Consider the following 24,675-nt stretch of genomic DNA (forward strand, 5'->3'; position numbering starts at 1 on the left):
GGAAAATCTTTGATCTCAAGGCATATGCAATAATTGAATGAAGTGCTGACCATCATAATTTGACAATTTACAAATTTACATAACTAAATTAAAGCCTTCCTTTTGTCTGTATAAGCATTTTTAAAGTGATAGAATGGAATTATATATGTACATATATGTGTATGCATATATATATACATACACATCATGCACATGCATGTTGATAAATATATGCAAACATACATACGTACATAAATGTAAATATTCTTTGTTCATCCCTATCATGAGGCTACCCACTGAAATTTTCACAAGTTTTTAATGGCGATGGTTACAAGTGATATTAATTGTAGCATATTTTACTTTTACATATGGAAGGAAAACTGATGTCTGTTGATTTGCCTTTGTGGTCTATATGCCATAGCAAGGCTTTAATCTATTACAAGCTCATTCATTGATTACCTCATCATAGTTGTTCTCATTAGTTGAACTTTTAAGTTAAAGAATATATGTCAGAACATTAGATGTTAGATTATGGATCCTTCCAAACCACAGGCTACAAAACTTGCCAAGATATTTCCCAAGTTAGAGCATTGATGGCTAATGAATATTACTACTTTCATGATGGCAAAATCATTATTTAATAATATTTCTTATGATCTGCCTCATGTCCTGGGTATAACCATCTTTCCTATTGCTTTTATCTAGCATTATTTTTCAAAATCAGGTTTTTTTTTAAATGGAATGTGAGCTCTAAGTCTTACTGAAAGGTGAGTATCAAATTAACTGACCGTGGTTTCTCTGTACCATATCATGCCCCTCCATTGAATGTCATCCTTCACCAAAGTTCCCCATATTGATCCACGCCCAAAATGGCATCAGTAGCAGTGCACCATTGACCATGTTGGCCAATATCATATGTGAATTGTTTAAATGTGGTATATAAAAATCTCTTCTAACACTATTGTGTATTTTAGGATTTGAATTATATTGAATACATTCACTTAACTTTACTATCTTGGTTTGATTATACCACTCTAATTTCTGAACATAAAAAAATTTCCCAGGAGTTTACAAAAAATAATTTTAGCTATTTATGTTGTACACTTTCTTACTCTAGCCACTATGCTAAAAGTTTAGACTTTCTGAATTTTTTTGCTTTTTATTTTTGAGAGAGAAGCTTATTGCATATGGAAAAACAGATCAAATGTCTATTTTCTACAGAAGTGATTTCTGAGTGATCCTTTTAGACTGAGTCTATACTGGCACAAAGTATAACGTACTTGTATCATTTGTAGAACTTACACCATTTGTACAAATTAATACATATTATAACTTAATTTCTATTTGTTCAAAGGATCTGGACACCATTGAACTAATGAGGTGCTAGCTTGGACACATCATTTAATCTCCATGGATATCCCAGTCCCTTAGAGCATTTTGTACATGTTTTGGTAAAAGATGGTATTTGATTTGATATTTTACTATGATATTACTCTCAAAAGCCAAGGGTTAAAAACTTAGTTTATTCCTTAGTTATTTCTACCAAAAAGTCCTTTGTCAAAAACCAATTTACCCAAAGTTTGGGCTCTTCCTATTTTTATAAAGAAAATATTAGTTCTTTCTTAGAACTCATTCTTTCTGATTGTGAAGACTACAATGGCATTTCAGCCCATATATTTTCAGTTCATTATTGAAATTACATTACCTTAAAGGTTGTTTCTGTGGTAAATATATCACAGTAAAAGTCTTGACAGCAGTACTATCCTGTGGTTTAGTGTGATAGTACCTACAAGATTTGTAAATTTTATGATTTATGTGGCTAATATAGATGTAAGTGGCTTTTGAGTTTGCTGCTTATTTCATGGTTTTTATTAGTACCATTTCATCCTGTTAATCATGTTGTTTCATTACCTTAGTAACATTGTAAAGTACCCTATTGAATTATTCTATTATTTTGGATAAGCTGTTTCCTAAATACTGTACTGTTTGTTGCTTTTGTTTAAAAGGAATGAAGGAGATCACTTATAATTACCCTCATTCCTTCAGTCACAGATTTTAAATATTCTAATCAATATCTGTGAAGGAAAACTCAATCTTCCAAATTGTGCATTTAACTTTGGCTAATTTGATTAATTTATCACTTGTGCATTTTAATTACATTTGTTGTTGTGAACAACAGTATCACCATAAATTAGTGTCCATTAAATTTATTATAAATCACTATTTTAAGATAAATGCATAAACTCATGTTCAGTAACAATTTAAATTTGTCGAGGAAAACTTTTTAAGGTTAAACAAAATGAATATTCTTTCTAAAAACTTTTTTAGAAATTTTTCTTTTTTATTTGGTTGTAACTAAAATAATTATGCTCATTTCTATAATGTAGATCTAATTATGATATAGAGGATATTACTTAAGTACATGTTTTAGGGCCTTGATAATTATATGTGTTAAATTTAAATGCGTGGTGTATTAGATCAACACATTTTCCTGTTTTGTGTGCCTTTCATTTGTATAACAATTGTCTTTGTTAAATCACTATATATTGTCCTTATTCAGCCTGTACCATACTACACTACAGGATTTATTATATATTGATATTTAAAAATCACACTTTAAAGAGATTGCAGTTTACATTGCTTTTGCCCTTTTGCACTGTGAAACTTGGCTTAAAACCTTCAAACAATTAAATAAGCCTTGCTTGCCAACCTACATCAGTGTTGCTTTTTGTGTTATGGAATGTTAATGTGTGACTAACATGCTCTTTTAGAAAATCTAACATTGCATGTGCCTCAAAACAAAAACAAAACAAACCAATAGGTTTTGTTCTTTTATCACATAAATGTGAATTTTAAGTGTTCAGTCAAAAAAATATATTGACAATCTTCACTATTGGACTTTTTGTATCCTTCATGGAGTCTGTTTTGATGAAGTGAGAAGATTCTGTAAACCAGTATAATTTTTGAACTGTTTAATATATGTGCCTGAGTCAGTGCCTGAGTCAGACCTGTGGCCACTGAAACATTAGTTATTATTTGCAAGAAAACAGCAGGCCAGAGTGTACCCATTCTGAGACCTTGTGCCAATCAGCAGCACTAGACCTTGAGTGATATGAGCTCTCAGACCCAGGAGTATGGCCCAGATTCTCCAGGGAGATAGAAACAACCTTTCAAAATTATTTTATTTCAGAATTTTTCTGAAGAGGCTCAGCAAAACACTTCTAGATTATTTTGGGCAGGACTATTAACGAGTTCCTGGGCAACCCCAGAATTTCAGTCAATTCAAATGATCTGAGTCTAGTAGGAAACCAAAATGAAGATCCTTCAAAGTGGGTTTTTACGTACCAACACCAAGGCACCCATACTTGGGTGCCATATTCACCCATGAGTGTGCCATGAAATAAAGAAGGATCAAAGGGCTGCTTGGACCTATAGGTTCTGCCCCTAGGGCCTGAAGGGGCCCAAAGGAAACTTCTTACTTATTGCGGTAAACAGCAAAGCCAGTTATAGTAGAACTCACTGATCCTGATACTCGTTAGAGGATGTGATTGAGTAGAATTATATATTTTAACTTAATAGGAAGCATAATCTATACAGTTAAGTTATGCTTTGGTCAAACGATAAAAATTAATCAAATGCAATACACACAGAGAGTACTGAAAGAAAAGAAAATCAGTCCTCAATGTAATAATTATATACACCCCACCCCAATCCTGACAATAAATAAGAGAATTATCTTTGCTCATTAAAAGTATAAAGTTAGGTGAAGTTAGACCAGTTTTTAAAAACACTTCTGTAAGAACGTTGAAGAGAATGGACTGAGAATGGACTGAGATGTTTTTCGGTAGCCTCTTAACAGAGAGAAATCTACTGTATTATATATATATCACTTAACAAGATTTGATTATGATTTGCCCTTATTAATATTAAAGTATTTTAAAAGTACATGAAAAGGAGTGACTCCATATAAAAACAGTTTCAATAAAATTATGTATTGTTCACATGCTGAAATGGGAGATTTTTACATGCATGAACTTCTCTAACTGTAGTTTTTAGAAAATCATATTAAAGGTTTTTTAAATTTCTCTCTCACAGTTTAGTTGCAACCCATTTTAAAATTCACATATATTGGTTTCCTTGGAGGTTATAGAGACACAGTTTCAGACTATTGAAATCACTTTAATTTAAAAATATAAAGAATAAAGAGCATGAAAAACAGGGTGGGAAAGGGTTTCACAGAGACAAAAATAGAAAAAGGAAAACACTAATAATCCAGATGAAAGTTTTCAAATTCCTTCTTTTAACAAGAAAAAAATAATAATTGAGAGTTAAGATTTAAGACTACGATTGTTTCCCATGAATATTTTCATTTTTATAGCATCGAAAATTAGTCAGGGTAAGTAACTTTAAAATAAATAGTCAAGAGTATTAATTTTATCTAAATCTTCATGGGGCCTGGGCTTACTTCTATGTTTTACTTGAGTTCTCGTCTAAATAGAATTCAGGCACATGACGATATTTTATAGTTTTACATTTCTTAATACCTAGAAATTTTATCATAAAAATAAACTCAAGAAAGTCTATATTGTAAAACAGGCCTAGATTTGATAAATATTTAATGTTAGTTCAGTTATGCCTTTGAAAATTCTATAGGCTATGCATTTCCTTTGAGGATCTATAGAGGCATAAAAAATAGAATATAAGCAGCTTTAGGATAGTGAAGAGCATGAACTTCGGAGATGGAATGAGATTCTCTAAAATAATAAGCATAAGAAGGGCGTCTTTGTAATAATGCTCAAGCCCTCACAGTTGCCCTGTCTCCCATCTTCCTGATGCAGCTTGGATGAAGAGTGAGGAAAAATGGTCCTCGAGCTCCTCAGTAATTTGGCAGTGGGGCTACATTCCTTGTTGGAGAGAGGGAACCAGCTCCTTATCTTTCCTAACATTTACTGACGGGTCTTGTTTTAGGATTGAGATAGCCAGGGACTAGAAATACGCTGATTCTAGCCAGTTGGGAAAATCAGGCTTAAATGAGCCTGGTCATTATATTCCTCACATAGATGGCATTAGTTGAGTATCCCTGGGAAGAAGATGTGGGGCTAACCCCCGGTCAGTCCTTCCTGCTGCCAATCCAGGCTGGACCTGCTGGAAAACATTCTTCCTTTTATCTGGTGCAGTAGCCTGTGTACAAATACATATGAGCCCAAATCTGAAGAATGAAAAGACCTACTTGATCTTCAGTCAGAAGTGGACCTTGAGGAATAAGTAGTTGAATAAGAAAATAAACCCGTCAATTCTCCTCTGGCATTTTCCCAACTATGCTTTTATCAGCCATGCTAAGAATGAAAGTAAGTCTACACTGATGAAAAATTACTTGGGTTTCTTTACACCCAGTAATATCAGTCTCACTGTCCCCTTCTCCCTTCTTAGCTTCAATCACAGTTAGGGTGAGAATAGGGAAGGGAGTTGGAGTGGAGGATAGAGATGAAGGTTTTGAGTGCAGTTTCCTGTACGTTTATGTAGTGTTGTGTTATGTAACATTCAGTAGTCTTGAAAACTGAAATTCGAAATTTTTATTTTGGGCAATTCTGTATTTTCCAAACTAACACTGTTTTTTTCCCCTTTTCCCTCTTTCCATCCAACAGTTTACCCATAAGGCTGAAATAGTTGAATAAAAATGTTAATAATTTTGTTTTTAATTTTGTAGAACTTGACCTCTTTCCTGAATTAATTGGAACTGAAGAAATAATTAAGGTATCATGGCTACTTTTTATTCAAGTGTTTTAAAATTAAGAAGTCTGGTTTGAATTACTGGTTAGGTTTCAGATGTTGCATTAATAAAAAGTTCATGTTGCATTATTCATTGTTTGTGGGATTAGTTGCTGAGCTTTGTAGATAGACATGTAATTAATATCCATGATTTTTTTTGAAGAAGTTGGAAGACACTTTAATTGGTATAATTTTTAAAAAGAGATAGAAAAAGTTTGTTGATAATTAGAAAAACAGTGAACTTTGTTTTTTTTGTTTTGTTTTTTTTTTTTGCGGTACGCGGGCCTCCCACTGTTGTGGCCTCTCCTGTTGCGGAGCACAGGCTCCAGACGCGCAGGCCCAGCGGCCATGGCTCACGGGCCCAGCCGCTCCGCGGCATGTGGGATCTTCCCGGACTGGGGCACGAACCCGTGTCCCCTGCATCGGCAGGCGGACTCTCAACCACTGCGCCACCAGGGAAGCCCAACAGTGAACTTTAAAAATAATGATAGCTATAAACTATAGCCACAAATTGGAATTTTTTCATGTTCAAATGTTTCTAAAAGACTAAAATAATATTTAAGCAATTCTTAATATTGGTACAGCTTATTTTTAACTAACTTAACCAATGATTGACAGATTGATAATAAATATGAGTCAAAGTATAAATTGTATATATTCTTTTGCCCATTTAATTTGATTATTTTTGTTTGGACTACTTATATTATAAATGTCTGTTGTTAGCAAAAGGTCCTTTAAGTAAATGGGCACTTAAGGATATTTATAAATTTTGTTTGGACTACTTATATTATAAATGTCTGTTGCTAGCACAAGGTCCTTTAAGTAAATGGGTATCTAAGGATATTTATAAATTTTAACATTGTCTTAATTTTTGAAATAGAGAGGAAATGACTATTTGTGTCTTATATTCAATATTTCATCCTAAGCCCAAATGTGCTATTCATTATAACTGAGACGTTAAAGCCAGGTTCTACTGTTAATGATAGTAAGAATTTGTCCATAAGTACATATGTGTGTAAGAGCTGGTAACTTGTGAAAACTACTACTACTGTCTAGTAATAAGTAGCAATTAGGTTGTGTTTTCACAGATATAATTACCTCAATAATTTATTTATCTTATGGCAATTCTCTCTTACAAAGTACTATTTTACCAAAATGACCAGTCCGCATTTCATCAAGAGTTCACAGAACTCAGCTAAGGATATCTCTGTGTGTCTGTGTGTGTTTGCATGCACGCACATGTGCACATGCATGTGGATATGAATATACCTAGAAATGATTACCAGAATCAAGTCAAAGGCAAGAAAAAGAAATTATCTTTACAAATCATTGGTTTGTGTCTTAGTCAGTTTGGGCTGCTATAACAAAATACCATGAACTAAGTGGCTTATAAACAGGAAACATTTATTTCTCACGGTTCTGAAACCTGGGAGTCTGAGATCAGGGCACCAGCACTGCCAGGTTCCGATGAGAGCCCCTTCTGGATTGTTGACTACAGACTTCTTGTTGTGTCTTCATATGGTGGAGAGCAGAGCAGAAGAAGCAATCTTTCATGACTCTTAACATAAGGGCACTAATCCCATTCATGAGGGTTCCACCTTATGACCTCATCTAATACTAATGACCTCCCAAAGGGCCCACCTCCTAAGACCATCACTTTTGGGGTGTAGGGTTTCAACATGTGAATTTAGGGGGGACACAAACACAGTTCATAACACTGTTCACTTTCATCGATTCATGCAGGAATGAATGATAGAGGTTGGCAAACATCTGGAATGTATCGGTGATGGCTCTAAGCTTGAATATGGAAATGAATAGTTTGGGAGATGTTCCTCAAATTCTCTTCCAATAGGAATGCATGACTTTGAAAGACAAAATATCTCCAGCACAATCAAGGCTTTACAATAAAGAAATTTTAATAAAAGTTGTGAAGGATAACAGGTGTGATCCAGATCAAAACCATAGTGAAAGAGAGATTCACAATAACTCCATAAGAAGTTATAGGAAACAGTGTCCATTAAAATATTTGTGGTTTCAGATATGTATAAAGTAATCTTAGAACATGAATCATATATTCTTCTTGAAATGTTGACATGAGATGATATGACCTCATAGAGATGAATAAGACTTAGTTGGGTGGGATTAATGAAAGGTCCATCACTTTCATCAGATTCAAATAGGTATCTGAACCTCACAGTCTAAAATCTGCTAGAAAAGAAAGCAATGAAAGGGATATGTGTGCTTAATGTGTGTATAGTTTTTTTTCCAAAAGATCAAATAGAAGAAATGGTGAGTGGCATTATGTTTTAAGAACAGTTTTATAGACATCTACATAGCTTGTGACAGGAGGATGATAAAGGAGGTTCGTGTGGGAATCTAAGAAAAGAGTAAGAGAAGCAAAGTTATTGTGGGATTTGATAGAAATTGTCAGATCATATAGAGAAGATAGATGACATGTGTTTTGGGAACTTTACTGTGAAGAGAAGGGGAGAGGTAAAATGAATACTAGACATTGAATTAAAGATTTTCCTTTATGTTCCTTTTAAATAGGAGAGATCTGAGTTTAAGCTGATGAGAATGATCCATTCAAGAAAGCAAAAAAATGTAAAATACAGAATAGAGGGAAATAGTTGTATTCAGTTCCTGAGAAGATGATAGAGAATGGACTAGAACACAAATGTAGGAAATAGAAAGAAGGGGAACATCTCTTCAGTTACGACAGGATGAGAGGGGCAGGGGTAGATTTTGTTGGTCCCTGTTTTTGATGTTTTTTTTTTTTTTTTTTTTTTTTTTTTTTTTGCTGTACGCGGGCCTCTCACTGCTGTGGCCTCTCCCGTTGCGGAGCACAGGCTCCGGACACACAGGCTCCGCGGCCATGGCTCGCGGGCCCAGCCGCTCCGCGGCATGTGGGATCTTCCGGGATCGGGGCACGAACCCGTGTCCCCTGCATCGGCAGGCGGACTCTTCAACCACTGCGCCACCAGGGAAGCCCTGTTTTTGATGTTTTAACATTAGGAAGAGGTGTGTTTTTGTCTAGTGGCTTCTACTTTCTCTATAACCAGGAAAGCCATCTGCTGAGAATGAGGAGAGAAGGAAACGGAGATTTGAATAGAGCAGAAATAAAGTCTGAAAGTCTTGATAAAGGGTGAGAGTGTGGAGTGATACCAGAAAACTAGGCAAATATCCAGATTTGCAAAAATGAGGAAGAGTTCAGAAACTCCATATTGCTAAGTTTAACACTGATCCTCAGATCAATGTGATCAGATCAATCTGATCCTGGATCAGATTATAAAACAAATGTTTGTGAGAACTTCTAAGGAGAGAAGAGTATCTTTCACCAAGAGCGAGTCAAGGCAAACTATTCTTATTTCCTTTTACATGAAGTTTTTGGGCTTGAAAATTAGGGGAATATTTATTCAGGAAATTATTTGGTAAAATCTCCTGGTTGTCCTTGTGAACAGGGCATCAAACAGAATGCAAAATTTTATCAAGAAATACCACTAGGGAGGAAATGTATCTGGGGAATCTAAGAGAATATCCATTTTTAATGACTCACTTCTCAGGGTTGTCACATGTGCCTTAAAATTTTAAAAAATACTTAAAACCAACTAAATAATTAAGCTCTGGATAATGATGCAGACATTAAGCTTGAAAGCTTGTGTTTCATACAGTGCCACTTTCTGTGTGTATGAGACAAAAGCTCATGAGCACACGTGGTTAAAGATTCAGATTCTTTCTACTGATATTGGTCACGTTCTCACTGACAAATTTGTACTCGGTAGCTTTTTTCTTTTTTTAAGGCACATGACCTTAAGAGGTCTAATAGATGGCAGTGCCAACAAACTTACAAAATCATGTCCTATGTGGACAAAAAATATCATATCTTGATACGTTTGGCAATTTAGCTTTCTAAACATATGATCAGATGTTTTATAAAATGCACAGTTTTTAAAAAAAAAAAAGAAAGCATGGGTTTTGGTTGACCTCTAGCTAGATAACTCCTGGGCCATTATAGTGAGTAAGTGTCCATGAAAGACAGGGTCACCTGAATAGTGTTTCTAAAGGAAACACGAAATTTAATGACGAGTACTAGGACCATATTTTGACAAGTTGTCTTTAAAATGTCTGCCTCCGTCTAAGATGAAATTCTCTGGGAACATTATTTAAAACAAAATAATAAACAAAACCAAAAACCTCTTCCAGTCCTAAACCTTCCTCTTATGATGGCTTAAAAATTGTGATTTATCCTTAATATATACAATGAAATATTCTGAATATACAGCTACTTTTGTCTTTGAAATAAGTTGTTTCATTGCCATTTCACAATACAAGAAGCTAATTGCTATTTAGCTTGTTGCCAGATGAACTGAACAGAGAAATATAAACACAAGAAAATAAATACTGTGTTACATAACACTCTCAGTAAGTAAAAACCACTACAATGTGTCTTCTTTTCAAAGTTGTGGTATTTATTAATTTACCTCCTTTCATCAAATAAAATAAAATAAAAAGTAGCCATAAAAAAGATGCTTTAATTAAGTTTAGTTACTCTCCCTCAAGGGTGGATAATAATGGTTATAGGATAGTCATGGCTTCTACGGGGTGGTGCTTTATGAGAAGTTCTCAAAATCCCACAAGTGAAGATTCACAGCATAATGCAGTATAAGATATTATTAAGATTTCATTTTTCTCTTATTTCCTTGTGTCCCATTAAATCTTATTTGTTTTTCAAAGGAGGAAGAAGAGGGAAAGAACACCGAAGAAGACACTGTTGTGAATCCTGGTAGAGACGGTACCACAAACCAAATCAGGAGAAAGGAACCCCAGATTCCTACCACAACAAACTACAACCAAGTAGGGACGAAATACAATGAGGCCAAGACTAACCGGTCCCCAGCAAGAGGAAGCGAATTCTCCGGAAAGGGTGATATTCCCAACACATCCTTAGATTCCACTTCCCAACCAGTCACTGAATTAGACCCAGAAAAAGATGTTCCTTTGACTTCACAGACTGCGACCCAGCTACCATCTCTCACTCTGGCAGGCACTTCAGCCTCTTTAAGTGATGGCTCTAAAACTGTTCTCAGATTTCCACAGATGAACTTGTCTGGGACTGTGGAATATTCAAATACAGTTTCTGTAATGGAATCTCAAGAGCTATCTACTGATATCAGTGGGGAAGAGAGCTTATTGACCAATTTCAAGCTCAGTACGGAAGCCGATGATTCTTCAGGCTCCAGTCCTGCAACTTCTGCTGTGCCGTTCGTTTCTGAGAGCATATCCCCTGGCTATGTGTTTTCTTCAGAAATCCCAGAGGCAGTCACGTACGATGTCCTTATACCAGAATCTACGAGAAATGCTTCAGAAGATTCAGCCTCCTCAGGTTCGGAAGAATCTCCAAAGGATCCTTCCGTTGATGGAAATGTGTGGTTTCCTAGCACTACAGATGTGACAACACTGCCCGATGTTGGATCAGGTAGAGAGAGCTTTCTCCAGACTAATTACACCGAGATGGATATTGATGGATCTGAGAAGACAACTGAGTCCTCTCCTCCAGGCCCACTGGTGTCACAGGGTCCCTTGGTCACAGATATGGAAATGCCACATTATTCTACCTTTGCGTACTTCCCAACTGAGGTAACACCTCATGCTTTTACTCCATCCTCTGGACAACATGATTCGGTCCCCACCATCAACCTGGTACACCCGCAGACAACTCAACCAGTATACAATGGTGAGACACCTCTCCAACCTTCCTACGGTAGTGAAGTCTTTCCTCTAGTCACCCCCTTGTTGCTTGACAATCAGATCCTCAACACTACCCCTGCTGCTTCAAGTAGTGATTCGGCCTTGCATGCTACGCCTGTATTTCCCAGTGTCGGTGTGTCATTTGAATCCATCCTGTCTTCCTATGATGATGCGCCTTTGCTTCCATTTTCCTCTGCTTCCTTCAGTAGTGAATTGTTTCACCATGTTTCTCAAATCCTTCCACAAGTTACTTCAGCTCTTGAGAGTGATAAGGTGTCCCTGCATGCTTCTCTGCCAGTGGCTGGGGCTGATTTGCTATTAGAGCCCAGCCTTGCTCCATATTCTGATGTGGTGTCACATCAGACCACTACTCATGCTGCCTCAGAGACCTTGGAATTCGGTGGTAGTGAACCTGGTGTGCTTTATAAAACGCTTATGTTTTCTCAAGCTGAACCGTCCAGCAGTGATGTTATGATGCATGCACGTTCTTCAGGGCCTGAACCTTCTTATGCCTTAACTAATGATGAGGGCTCCCAGTACCTCTTCAGTGTTTCTTACAGTTCTGCGGTACCTGTGCATGAGTCTATTCAGGGTTCCTTACTTAGCAGCCCTAACCACGTACCGATGTCTGAGTCTCCCCTAGTAACCCCAAGTGCACCGTTGCTGCAGCCTACTCATGGCCTCTCTGGTGATGGGGAGTGGTCTGGAGCCTCCTCTGATAGTGAATTTCTTTTACCTGGCACGGATGGTCTGACAGCCCTTAACGTGTCTTCACCTGTTTCTGTAGCTGAATTTACATATCCAGCATCTATGTTTGGGGATGATAACAAGCTGCTTTCTAAAAGTGACGTAATAAATGGAAATGAGACGGAACCACACATTTCTTCTTTCAGTGAGCTGATTTACCCTTCTGAAAGCACAGCCATACCCGACCTGTATGATAATGTAAATAAATTGAATGCATCTTTACAAGAACCCCCTGTTTGCACTTCTAGCACAAAGGGCATCCTCCCAGGGCTTCTTGCTTTTACTGCTACTAAGGTTTTTGATCATGAGATTAGTCAAGTTCCAGAAAATAACTTTCCAGTTCAGTCTTCACACGCTGTATCTCAAGCATCTGGTGATACTTCGCTTAAACCTGTGCTTAGTGCAAACTCAGAGCCAGCATCCTCTGACCCTGCTTCTAGTGAAATGTTATCTCCTTCAACTCAGCTCTTATTTCATGAGCCCTCAGCTTCTTTTAATACTGAAGTATTGCTGCAACCTTCCTTTCAGGCTTCTGATGTTGACACGTTGCTTAAAACTGCTCTTCCAGCTGTGCCTAGTGATCCAATATTGGTTGAAACCCCCAAGGTTGATCACATTAGTTCTACAATATTGCATCTCATGGCATCAAATTCCACTTCAAGGGAAAACACGCTGCACGCTACATCTGTACCAGTCTCTGATGTATCGCCTACTTCTAATATGCACGCTGCTTCACTTCAAGGTTTAACCATTTCTTACGCAAGTGAGAAATATTTTGAACCAGTTTTGCTTAAAAGCGAAAGTTCCCAGCAAGCGGTACCTTCATTGTACAGTAAGGATGAGTCGTTCCAAACTGCCAATTTGGAGCTTAACCAGGCCGCCCCCCGAGAAGGAAGGCATGCATTTGCTACTCCTGTCTTATCAGTTGATGCACCACCAGATACGCTTATAAATAAGCATGTTTACTCTGATGAAGTCTTCACCTCTGCCAAGGGTTCTATGTCTGATGAGGTATTGGCTGGTATTCCAACAGTTGTCTCTGATACAGTTGTAACTGCTGATCATTCTGTCCCTTTAGGAAACATGTATGTTTCCATTTCAGTTATTTCTCCCAACAAAGATGGTTCTGTAACCACAACCAAGTTGCTGTTTCCTTCTAGAACAACTTCCGAGCTGACTCAGAGTGCCAGATCTGATGCTGATTTAGTGGGTGGTGGTGACGATGGTGATACTGATGATTACGATGATGATGATTATGATGGCAGAGATAGAGATGGCTTATCCATAAATAAGTGTATGTCGTGCTCCTCCTATAGAGAATCACAGGAAAAGGTAATGAATGATTCAGACACCCAGGAAAACAGTCTTGTGGATCTGAATAACCCAGTCTCATACTCACTATCTGAGAATTCTGAAGAAGGAAATAAAGTCACAGGTGTAATATCAGACAGTCAGACTGATGTGGACAGAAGTCCTGATAAATCACCACCGACCAATGTGCCACCCCAAAAGCGCAATGATGGAAAACAGGAAAATGACATTCAGACTGGTAGTGCCCTGCTTCCTTTCAGCCCAGAATCTAAAGCTTGGGCATTTCCTACAAGTGATGAAGAGAGTGGATCAGGGCAAGGTACCTCAGATAGCCTTAATGATAACGAGACTTCCACAGATTTCAGTTTTCCAGATATTAATGAAAAAGATGGTGATGGGGTCCTGGAAGCAGGTGACTCAGAAATAACTCCTGGATCCCCACAGCCCTCAACACCGACTGTTACTAGCAGGCACTCAGAAGTATTCAACATTTCAGAGGCAGGTTAGTTATGGATCCAAGGGATAGATTGAGGTGTGGTGGCCTTTTGCCTCAAAAAATAGAAAAATCATGGGAAGAGAAATTTGGTAAAATGGCCATCATTTTTTAAAATCAAGATATTCACAAATCAATTTACAGTTTTTAAAATATGATTCTACTCATTATTTCAAATGCATACTCAACGTGTTTTGATCCTTAAGTTAACACTCTCCAAAATAGATAAGGTGATTTTATTTATTGTCAATTTTTTCGTATTCTGCAAGATACCTATTTCATGTGAGAGTAATTATTGTGTGCCTAATACATTTTCAGTACACTGCTTTTTAAATGATAGATTGGAGTGTGTTTTAGATGATTTTAATTTTAAGGTTTACTCATATTCTAAAATAAGTTGTCAACTAATTCTATTGAATTATAAAACGAATTATAAACTCTGATAATAATATGATATATGTACCACCTCTCTCTGATCCACCCAGTGGAAAGGAGATAGATAATTGCACATCCACATCAGCTTGGGGACTTTTAAAAAAGTCCTATTGCTAAGTTTTGAGAGTTAATGGTAAGACTTTTTTTAAGATTTTAATTTTTAAAAATTGTCTTTGATTACCTTAATGTTGCCTAAAGAGGGCAGTGTGAACTAACAAAATACATTCTACTTTATACTTGCTGTTATACACCTTTCTAAGAAGTTAAATAACGGCCATTAATATGCATAGTATGTATAGGTATTGTATGACAAGATGTACAACACTAGAACATTTTCTGTAGAAATGCATTTCATTTGTTAATGTATTTTATGCAAATTAATTTATCAGCCAGATGTTTCTTCGAGCAGATTACTTGCAGCATATAAAATACAGATGTTTGCTTTAGATGCCCATGGGGGAGAAAAGGGGAAATTCAAAACCATTAAGAATATGAAACACTAGATAATTTCATTGCATTGATCATAAGAGTTTTATAATTTGCTTTTATTACATTTTAAGGCATTTTTAAAATCAACAATGAAAATATTTAAATCTCAACAGTAAGTCAAAAGACAGGCTAAAGTAAATCTTGCACTCATTGCATAAAAGTAGGTATGTAAAATCCAGAACATAGACAACAATCTTATCAGTATAGTTTTCTTCTTTGTTATTTCCATCCCTTGAATTAGTTATCTAGTTTCCTTCAGTGCAGCAGCAATCAACAGTTTGTACATTTTGATAGAGAAGTTTTTCTACATTCTGACTTGATACCTGTTTAACATTTCGTTCCAGTTTAAACACTTACATTCTGTTATGTGAAAATGAGTAAGGAATTCATGAGTCACCATATTTCATTAGTGTTGCCATGTATATGAATTGTTATCTGGCTTCAAATATAGTTCTTGTGTTTTTTTAATTTTTATTAGATTTATTTAGAAATAAAGCATCAGGAATCCATCCATTTTTCTGTCTTTTTAGGTAGTGACATCATCTGTATGTTCTTGCTAGATTATGCTGTTATGGAAAGACTGTATATACTGTAAAATGCCAGACCTTAAATTATTGACTAAAACTTAACAATTTCTCTTCAATGCACTAATTAGATTTATTTAATTTGAGTATGTTCTCCCACTGATGAGGAAAACAATACAAATATAACACCTAACAGCAGCAAGTAACATAATTCATGAAGTAAATAAGATCATACAGGATTAGGGGAAAATTCTTACCTATTTTTAAAACATATCTGTAAAAAAATCATATGTAGTCTGTCTTATCCAATAATTGAATATACTTCTTTATCAAATGCATATAGACTAATTCTGAAACTTACCATTTTATTACCTACTTCTAGAATGTAGAATAATTTACAAGACATGCTCATCAAAATAATATAGATAAGGCAGATATTAGTATCTGCAATTTATGAATGCATAAACTGAGTCCCAAAGATACTAGATTGCTTGATCTAGGTCACATAGGGAGCTAATAAAAAACTGAGACTGGAAACATGTGTCATTGGTGTCTGTCTCTTAGGGACTACATTTTCATGATTGAGAACAATAAAAAATATATAATGCTTAATTTGTAATACCAAAATTCTACTGTTTTATTCTCAAAGTGAATTTTAAAATATTAATTTTTGTTCTTTTTTTCTAATCGTCTATTAGCACACTTTTGTCTTATCATTTAGGTAACTCATATACACTATGGAGCCATATCCAAAAAGATATTTAGTGTCAACTAATGAATATAAAAATCAGTATAACTAGTTGTTCCTCATTATAGTATATACAAAGCAGCCAGTGGATTGTCTACTTTCATGTGGTATCTCATCTTATATAAACTATCTAAGTTTCATTATATGTAATTACCATGGATTTATCATTCTAACTCCCTAATTAAAAGGTTTGTTTTGAAATCAGACATCCCAGAGAACTTATGAGAAAAGTCTATATACAGGACTCTGTGTGTGTGCATGTGTGTGTATAGTGCATGTATATAGAGTGTATGATATATATGTGGTAATTTGTTATATATTTTATGTGTTATATATCTTACATATGTATCACATATTTGATCAGACATATCTCATATATATGTATGCACATACATCTATATAAATGAGATATGTATGTATCTAGATACATATATATATACACATACACCTACATACATACTGCAGTGAATATTTGTGGCCATTGAAGACCAGTATAATTATATAACCTCACTTTGTATGTAAGTTAATGTACATCATTAGTTCTCAAACTTTAATGTGGATCAGAATCACCCAGAGGACTTGTTAAAACACAGATTGCTGGGTCTTAGCCACAGAGTTTCTGATTCAGTAGATTTGGGATGGTTGGAGAGGGCTGAAAATATGCATTTCTAACAAGTTCCAGGTGATGTCGATGCCACTATTCTGGGGGACACACTTCAAGTATGACTGAAATAGACAATAATACTAACCTCCATTTGTAGTTTCTAGGTACCAGGGACTTTGCTAAGTGGCTTATTTCCTTTGTTAACCACAAACTTTCTACTTAGGTAACAATAATTACAATCGGAAACAACGTAAAGACAATTGTGTATAAAGCAAGATGCTTTCCTAAATTTCTTTTAAAAATACCGGTACATTCACCGTCAGATTATTTAGGCTTCTAGATGAGTCTCCCTATAATATGTAATGACCAGAGCATATGATTAACATAATAAAAAGTAAAGTTCAGCCTTCTCTCACAAGAACGTTAACTACAGCTCAGGGATCAGCTGACTTACAATATTCCCACTTTTTATACAGCTTTATTATTTCTAGTCACAACTTTGAATTCTGCTTTTTTCTAGCAAATCCTTCCATAGTTATAAAAACAAACATCTTGGGACATTTGATTGTCACTTATAGATGCATTTCCTATATGAGTGGATTAAATTCTTGACCCTTTCTGCATCATCTCTTCTTACAGAAGGACGCTATCATTTTAACTCTTAAGTTCTCTCCAGTTAGATATATTTCAATGCTATATTTATGAATTTGTGACTATCAAATTTATTCTCAAATATTTTCAACTAAATTGATAATATTTTCAATTAAATAGATTGCTGTTGTCTCATATCACTAAGAGTAAGATACTTGGTATAAAAGCACCAAACGTACCAAATGTGTAGGAGGCAAAGTAGACTCTGATGAGGAGCTTAAACTTAGTTATTCCAGAAGTTCTACAGGTAGACAGGATAAGGGCTGTTACTTTGTAGCAGTGTCAGCGAATCATCCTGGTAGAATGGTTCTAATGTTCAATCATCTTGGTTTCACACTGCACACACCTCAAAGTAAAAGGGAAGAATTGTGACTGGCCACTGACACCCTGCAGTTCTGAAGCTCTTTTTTTTTTAACAACTTAGAATGATAGCTTCAGTTGCAGTGATTTTGAAAATGCTAGAATAATAATGTACCTGATTGGTCACAAAAATAGTTATTTGCCATCTTTTAAAATTAACCAAAGGACAGAATTTAGACTTTTTCATAATTTACACTTGCATATTTAAAAAGAATTTCCTAGATCTGTGCATTCCTTCAATTTACATGCAATAGCATTTTTATTTTTGATAAAGAAAAACAGTTGGTAAGGGCATTCAAAATAACATCTTAAAAGCAACCTACGTTTAAATGTTAAATAGTTTGCTGGATTGAAGGGTTATCCTAATGTAAGGAGGGTTATCCTAAGATTCTCTCTTCATGAAATTATTAATTGCTCCTAATTATTTACCTAACTGGGGGATTAAAAATATTTTCATTACAATTAATTTTGGGAAATCAAGATTATATGTGGTGATTCAGTAAGTAGCACTGTTTTTCCTGATCATTTTATTTAGAAACTGAATAGTTTTCTTATTTTAATATTTTCATTTCCCTTTTAATAAGCTTTTCAAGGCAATATTATACTTCTTGCCATGGCACCTCTTCCAGGGTGCCAATCTTTGTTGGGATATTATAGTTCTTCAGCTCTGATAGGCTGACTTACTTTATTTTTCTCTTTTTTTGTGAGTTTATTAGTTTGTTTGTTTTTGAAGTATAATTGATCTATAACACTATGTTAGTCCCTGTTACACAACATAGTGATTTGCTGTTTCTGTACATTTCAAACTGATCACCACATAAGTCTAGTTACGGTCTGTCACCGTACAAAAATATTACATAGTTATTGACTGAATTCCCCACACTGTATATTTCATTCCCATGACTCACTTATTTTGCAACTGGATAGCCTGCCTTACTTTTTAAGCTTTGTGTTACTTAAATTAGCTTATGATCATAGACATTGCTTGTCTCACAGAGTCGAAATTTTAAAGGTAAGCAACAGCAGTGAAGATTGCAGTTATTCGGTTGAAAAATGTGCTTTTCCTTAAGCTTAAATATCAACTTTCTCAATTTTCTCCGACTACAGAGGCCAGTAATAGTAGCCATGAGTCTCGTATTGGTCTAGCTGAGGGGTTGGAATCCGAGAAGAAGGCAGTTATACCCCTTGTGATCGTGTCAGCCCTGACTTTTATCTGTCTAGTGGTTCTTGTGGGTATTCTCATCTACTGGAGGTAAGTTGAGTGTTTGTTTTGGATATGCATTTCATAAAGCTCAGATTTTGCCTTTGTTTTACCTGAATGCTTTTCAAAGCATATTGAAAATTCCCTTTACTTGAGAGCTACCATTAATTTATCCAGGTAACTATGAGTAAGGTGAATTTGTGAATCCAAAGACATAATAATAAAAGATTTGACTGTTCTTCATACATCTGTCAAACAATTAAAGGCGAAATGGAGGAGCTTTGGCTTCAGTTAATATTTAATACAGTATTTTGACAGTTGCACTTTCATATTAATCTAATTAGCATTCAAACATTATCATAGGATTTAATATAAATCTAAGCTTCTCAGTTAAATGCTCCAGCTGTTATAACTTTAAAAGTTATTATTTTAGAAAACATAGTTTTTGATATAGTGAAATATACTTTTATAGCAGCAGATTTTGTACAAGATACATATCAATTGCATACTAATACAAAAAATAACCCATACACAAAGGTAAAAATTAAGCATTAAAATATAAATATAATTTGAAAATAAAGTAAATGACTATATTAAGATGGATGGGATTTTTAAATTCATTATAATATGCCTTGAAGATGAGATACAGCTTCATTCTTATCAATAATCTCTTGAAACCTTTAAAGGACAAGGAAAATTGTACCCACTGTAAGCTTCCCATCCTACAGCAAGCAGAACACACTGCAAAGTAATACAATTACTAGGGGCACACTGTAAATCAGTATAACTGTTATAACTGTGTCTGTTGGAAAACAAGGACTTTATGATGATATAAGGAATCATACCTGTAAACTAAGAAAGGATATAGCTTAGTACTTTATACTTTTGTTTTTAAAGAGAATTTTGTTCAGAAGATTTATAATCAATTTCTTTTTTTTTTTTAGCAACCTCTGTCTGTAAGTTCATATCACCACTCTCTGTGTTATTCCAAAATATATTCTCTCAGTTTATTCAAAAATATTTAGTATGTTTACTGACTGTTTCCCATGTGCCTGTACTCTGCGAACTACTATGGGAAAGTATAAAGGAATGAATGAATGAATGAATGAGAATCACCACTGTCAAGAAATTTATGCTTATTGAGGAGAAAGAATTTTCCGTGCAAAATTTGTAAAAAATTACACAAAAATGTATGCATGGCAGCTGAAATCTCTAATGCTAAGAGAGGTCAGAGAAAAAGGGATCTTGATAAGCCAGAATGGGCAGGGTAAATGTAAAATGTCAGGCTTGAGCTGGATAGGATTCAGAAACAGGAGCTAAAGGAGAAGGGCATTCCAGGCAGGGTCTTATGTAACGTGAGTACGGAGTGTTAGTTTAAAATATGAGTGTTCGGGCTTCCCTGGTGGCGCAGTGGTTGAGAGTCCGCCTGCCGATGCAGGCGACACGGGTTCGTGCCCCGGTCCGGGAAGATCCCACATGCCGCGGAGCGGCTGGGCCCGTGAGCCATGGCCGCTGAGCCTGCGCGTCCGGAGCCTGTGCTCCGCAACGGGAGAGGCCACGGCAGTGACAGGCCCGTGTACTGCCAAAAAAAAAAATAAATAAATAAATAAATAAATAAATAAATAAATAAAATATGAGCACTCTTAGGGTTTTATGTATATATTTTATTTTATTTTATTTTATTTTATTTTTATTTTTGGCAGTACGTGGGCCTCTCACTGTTGTGGCCTCTCCCGTTGCGGAGCACAGGCTCCAGACACGCAGGCTCAGCGGCCATGGCTCACGAGCCCAGCCGCTCCGCGGCATGTGGGATCTTCCCGGACCGGGGCACGAACCCGTGTCCCCTGCATCGGCAGGCAGACTCTCAACCACTGCGCCACCAGGGAAGCCCTATGTATATATTTTATATCTAACTATCAAACGTCCTGATAAGATTTGTTACTCTTACAAATTTCACATATCTGTCCAACTCACAACCATTTGAAGTTGATTCACTTCCAACTGTAACTTTTTAGATCAGTAACACGAATACACGAGGGGTAGTATTTGCTGAATTACAAAATGACAATGTTAGTGCATTCTTCAAGGTTTGTGTGAATTATTCAAATTCCAGTGTAGCTGCATTTGTGAGCAATATGATTTCACTATCCAATATGGAAACATTTTCGACCTTTGTGGAAACTACAGCCTGTAGAAAGGTTTAAAAATCTGATGGCATACCAACAAGAGTCCTAATAGGTGTATGGTCCTTATACGTTTTTCCAGTTTATATATTAAAACACTTTTCTGACCTAATTCTTTAGGAGAAAAAATAATCGCAAAGTGGTATAATAAATCCTCTTTCGTCTAATGTATCTAACTCGGTCTCTCATGTTTTGTGTAAACCTTGAGAAGAAGCATGTCGTAGCAGGAAGACAGAACAAATCAGAGGTGATAAATCTGGATCCCTTTCCCAGTTCTTCCTGACATTTGTTATATGGCCTTGGGCAAGTCACTTACCCATCTAGGAATGAAACTTTCCTCTTTTTACCATTTGGGGGGAAAGATCATCTTTAAGATTGCAGTCAGACTTTCTTTAGGGTCTCTGTGATGAATACAGCATGATGAATGTTGTTTCATATTTGTATAAGGACCCAAAAAAAGGGAATCATAATTACACATTTCTAGCTTTTAATTCTAAATACTGTGATGAAAAGGTGTAAATTAAATAATCAGATTAACATTGATTGATAGGACCTATGTCTATAAGTTTAAAACAGTCATCACTTTTTTCCTCATGGCTGAGTGATAATTAGCAGGAGACATAGTTATCAACACTTAGCACATAGACGTGAAGACATTCACTGCTGATACAGAACAGATGGACCATTAGATATTGAATCTTGTCATACATTAAATAATATGCCTTGAAATTATTTTCCAGATGTTTTAAGGTATAATTTACGTGAGCCAAATCATAGGTTTTAAAACGCAAAATTACTTCCATAAGGAATATTTTCAAGAAGTTCTTTTTAAAAACAACAAAGGGTAAATTTTGGAGAGCTTTTTTAATAGTTAGAATCTGAAAAATACCAAGGCTATATTCAACAAAACAGCACCCCATCAAAAGCTATATAGAACAGAACTTTCCATAGACACACTTGTTCTGGCTGGGGAGAGTGGGAAGAGAAGCAATATGAATTCTCTCTTGATCTTAAGTTTAAATTTTTGGGTCACTAGTAGCTACCAACCCAGAATGGAGGCCTCCCAGTACCATGCTGCCTTTTAAGTAGAATGTCACTTCCTAGGTAAGACTGTACTATAAAGTGTATCTAAGCCATGTACAGATGATCTTCATCCAGAATTTATCCTGTACTATTTTAATTTTAATTTTTCCCACTTTTAAGCTTATTGGTATGATTTATAAGGTTCTTTTGTTTCTTATTAATGCAAGTAACATTACAAGACCACTTATTTTCTAAAACCAACAAATGTTTGATTACATAGCTGAAAAGTATAGAGCTGGTATATACCCAGATACTACAATGAATATTAGCAACATGTTAAACCACTATACTAATATGTTTTAATTTACCTTTTCCTATTCTAAGAGATGCTACCTTCTTCCCACTCTCTCAGACACATCCTCTATCCATCCATCCATCCATCTCTCCATTCTTTTTTCTCTAGCTATGTATTCCACCTCTCCCTCCCAAATGTTTTGAAATTTTAGGTTAATCTCATTTGAGGCTCAGGTAGGCAAGAGAGTCTAGGATGCAGCTGAATACTTTATGGTTGGTGGAATTTACTTACTACTGGAAATCCATCTAATCATTCAACACTTAATACCTATTGTACTCCTGGCATTGCATTAAAAATTGAGTCTACGTAAATCAAAAGACATGGCCCCATCTTTAAAAAAAAACAAAACATAATGAGGATAAAAGCACAAAACAAATATACTGCAAAATACTATAACCACCAATTAATTAAAATATTTAAAATAAAATAATGGAGAATAATGTCCAGGAAGTGAAGGTCATCCTTGGATTAATTAAGCATACTTTTCAAAGCAGTCTTAAGGTGAGTGTGAATGGAGATTTGCGTTGGGTACAATAGAAACAGAAGCTGGAGTGCAAGAGTCTGCTTAGGAAATGAGAGGCTGTTTCACAGAGAAGAAACCACTGAGTTGTCTTTAAAAAGGAAGTGTTTGCATGGCACATTAGTGACTGAGGCATTTTGGTCAGAAGAACCATGTTTAAAGCAGGGAGGAGAATCACTGAGTTAGAGCAGGAAAAGACATGTTCAATGATCTACAACATGTTTGTGTTATTGGATATAAACTTCAAGGAGAAAAGTCAAAAAAGGTTTGGATCACAGATAGGTAGGGTTTAGGTATTAAAAGATTTGGGGTACTATAATCTAAAAATCTGTAAAGCGCAGAACTAGAGCCAATATGTCAAAGTAACAGGGAGATAGATTTGGGGCTCGATACAAAAAAAATATCAACAGTAGGAGGCGTAACATTGGAAAAGGAGGGTCTCCTCTTTGGGTACCATTTGGAGATACTTGCAAGGGAATGAGTTTTGAGTTAGTACAAGAAATGTCTAGTAACTAAAGATGGTTCATAAGGAAGTAAGCTCCTTGTCACTGAAGGTATTCAAACTGGGTCTTTTTAATATGTCAGAGATGCTAGGGAAGGGACTCTTGTATCAGCTGTGATATTGCACTAGGTCCCTTAAGGTATTTTACAACTTTAAGATTCATTGAAAAATAAATAGAAACCCTTTCAACCGGCTTGTGTAACCATATTTTAGAGGAATCAAGGAGGTTTTAATTCAGAGATCTTAAAAGCAGGTGTATCAAATCCAGTGTTTCCATATCAGTGTGTCAGAAAATACTACATCTGTGGTTACACAGGTAAGCCACACTTTCCATGTAGTTCCTGCTCCAGTCTGGTGTCAATTCTGCTCAAATGTGGACTTTCAGTAGGATAGTTTCTTTATCATGAGACCTGTGACCCTCATCTTTCCCATTTCTCATGAGTCTGCCATGCTCTTTCCCCTTTCCAGGATATGAACCTCGCTCAGGGTCCCTTTGACCCCACATTGCAGTTGATTCTACATCCACTCATCTTCCTCCTACATCACCTCTTCTCTGTTGCAGACATTCCTGTGTTCTGTCAGTTATCTATGCTCTCACAGGCTTGATTATTAAAGGTTATAACATCACAGCAGAGGGCTAGTTTTTTGCTATGCATATCGTCGCCTTTGAATTTTTTTTGGCTGTGATATTATATAATTTTGTACTATTCATAATTATAGCAGTGAATTCATTGAGCAAATATTTCAGGGCACCTACAACATGCCAGACATTATTCTTAGCACTGAAGACTAACAGTGCCTTAGGACAAAGTACCTGTTGCCCTTTGGGGGCTTACATTCTGTTGAGGGAGGACCAACATTATGAAACATGAATAAACAAATATATAAATAAAGTATTTCAGACAGTGATAAGTGCCACAAAGCAAACAAAAGCGGGAAGAATAGTGACTTGGCTGGCAGGGCTGGTACTTTTAGCTCAGGTGGTCAGAGAAGGGCTCTCAGAGGATGTGGCATTTTAGCCAATGCATAAATG

The 24,675-nt window shown here is 35.9% G+C and overlaps 1 protein-coding gene across 5 annotated transcripts in view; it reads left to right on the plus strand.

Moving 5' to 3' along the window:
* PTPRZ1 (protein tyrosine phosphatase receptor type Z1) overlaps window positions 1–24,675 on the plus strand; it is a 167,082-nt gene that overhangs the window by 113,823 nt on the left and 28,584 nt on the right. For 2 of the 5 annotated variants that reach the window (XM_082633063.1, XM_082633064.1), the window contains exons 11-13: window positions 5,687–5,733; window positions 10,483–14,056; window positions 18,966–19,110. In XM_082633063.1, the coding sequence (XP_082489189.1) occupies window positions 5,687–5,733; window positions 10,483–14,056; window positions 18,966–19,110 (3,766 nt within the window). Of the gene's footprint in view, window positions 1–5,686; window positions 5,734–10,482; window positions 16,106–18,965; window positions 19,111–24,675 lie in introns of those variants that run through there. The other 3 variants (XM_082633061.1, XM_082633062.1, XM_082633060.1) reach the window with 2 other exon arrangements.

Source organism: Mesoplodon mirus, assembly GCF_964341445.2.
Source record: "Mesoplodon mirus genome assembly, chromosome: 9".
NCBI lineage: Eukaryota > Metazoa > Chordata > Mammalia > Artiodactyla > Ziphiidae > Mesoplodon > Mesoplodon mirus.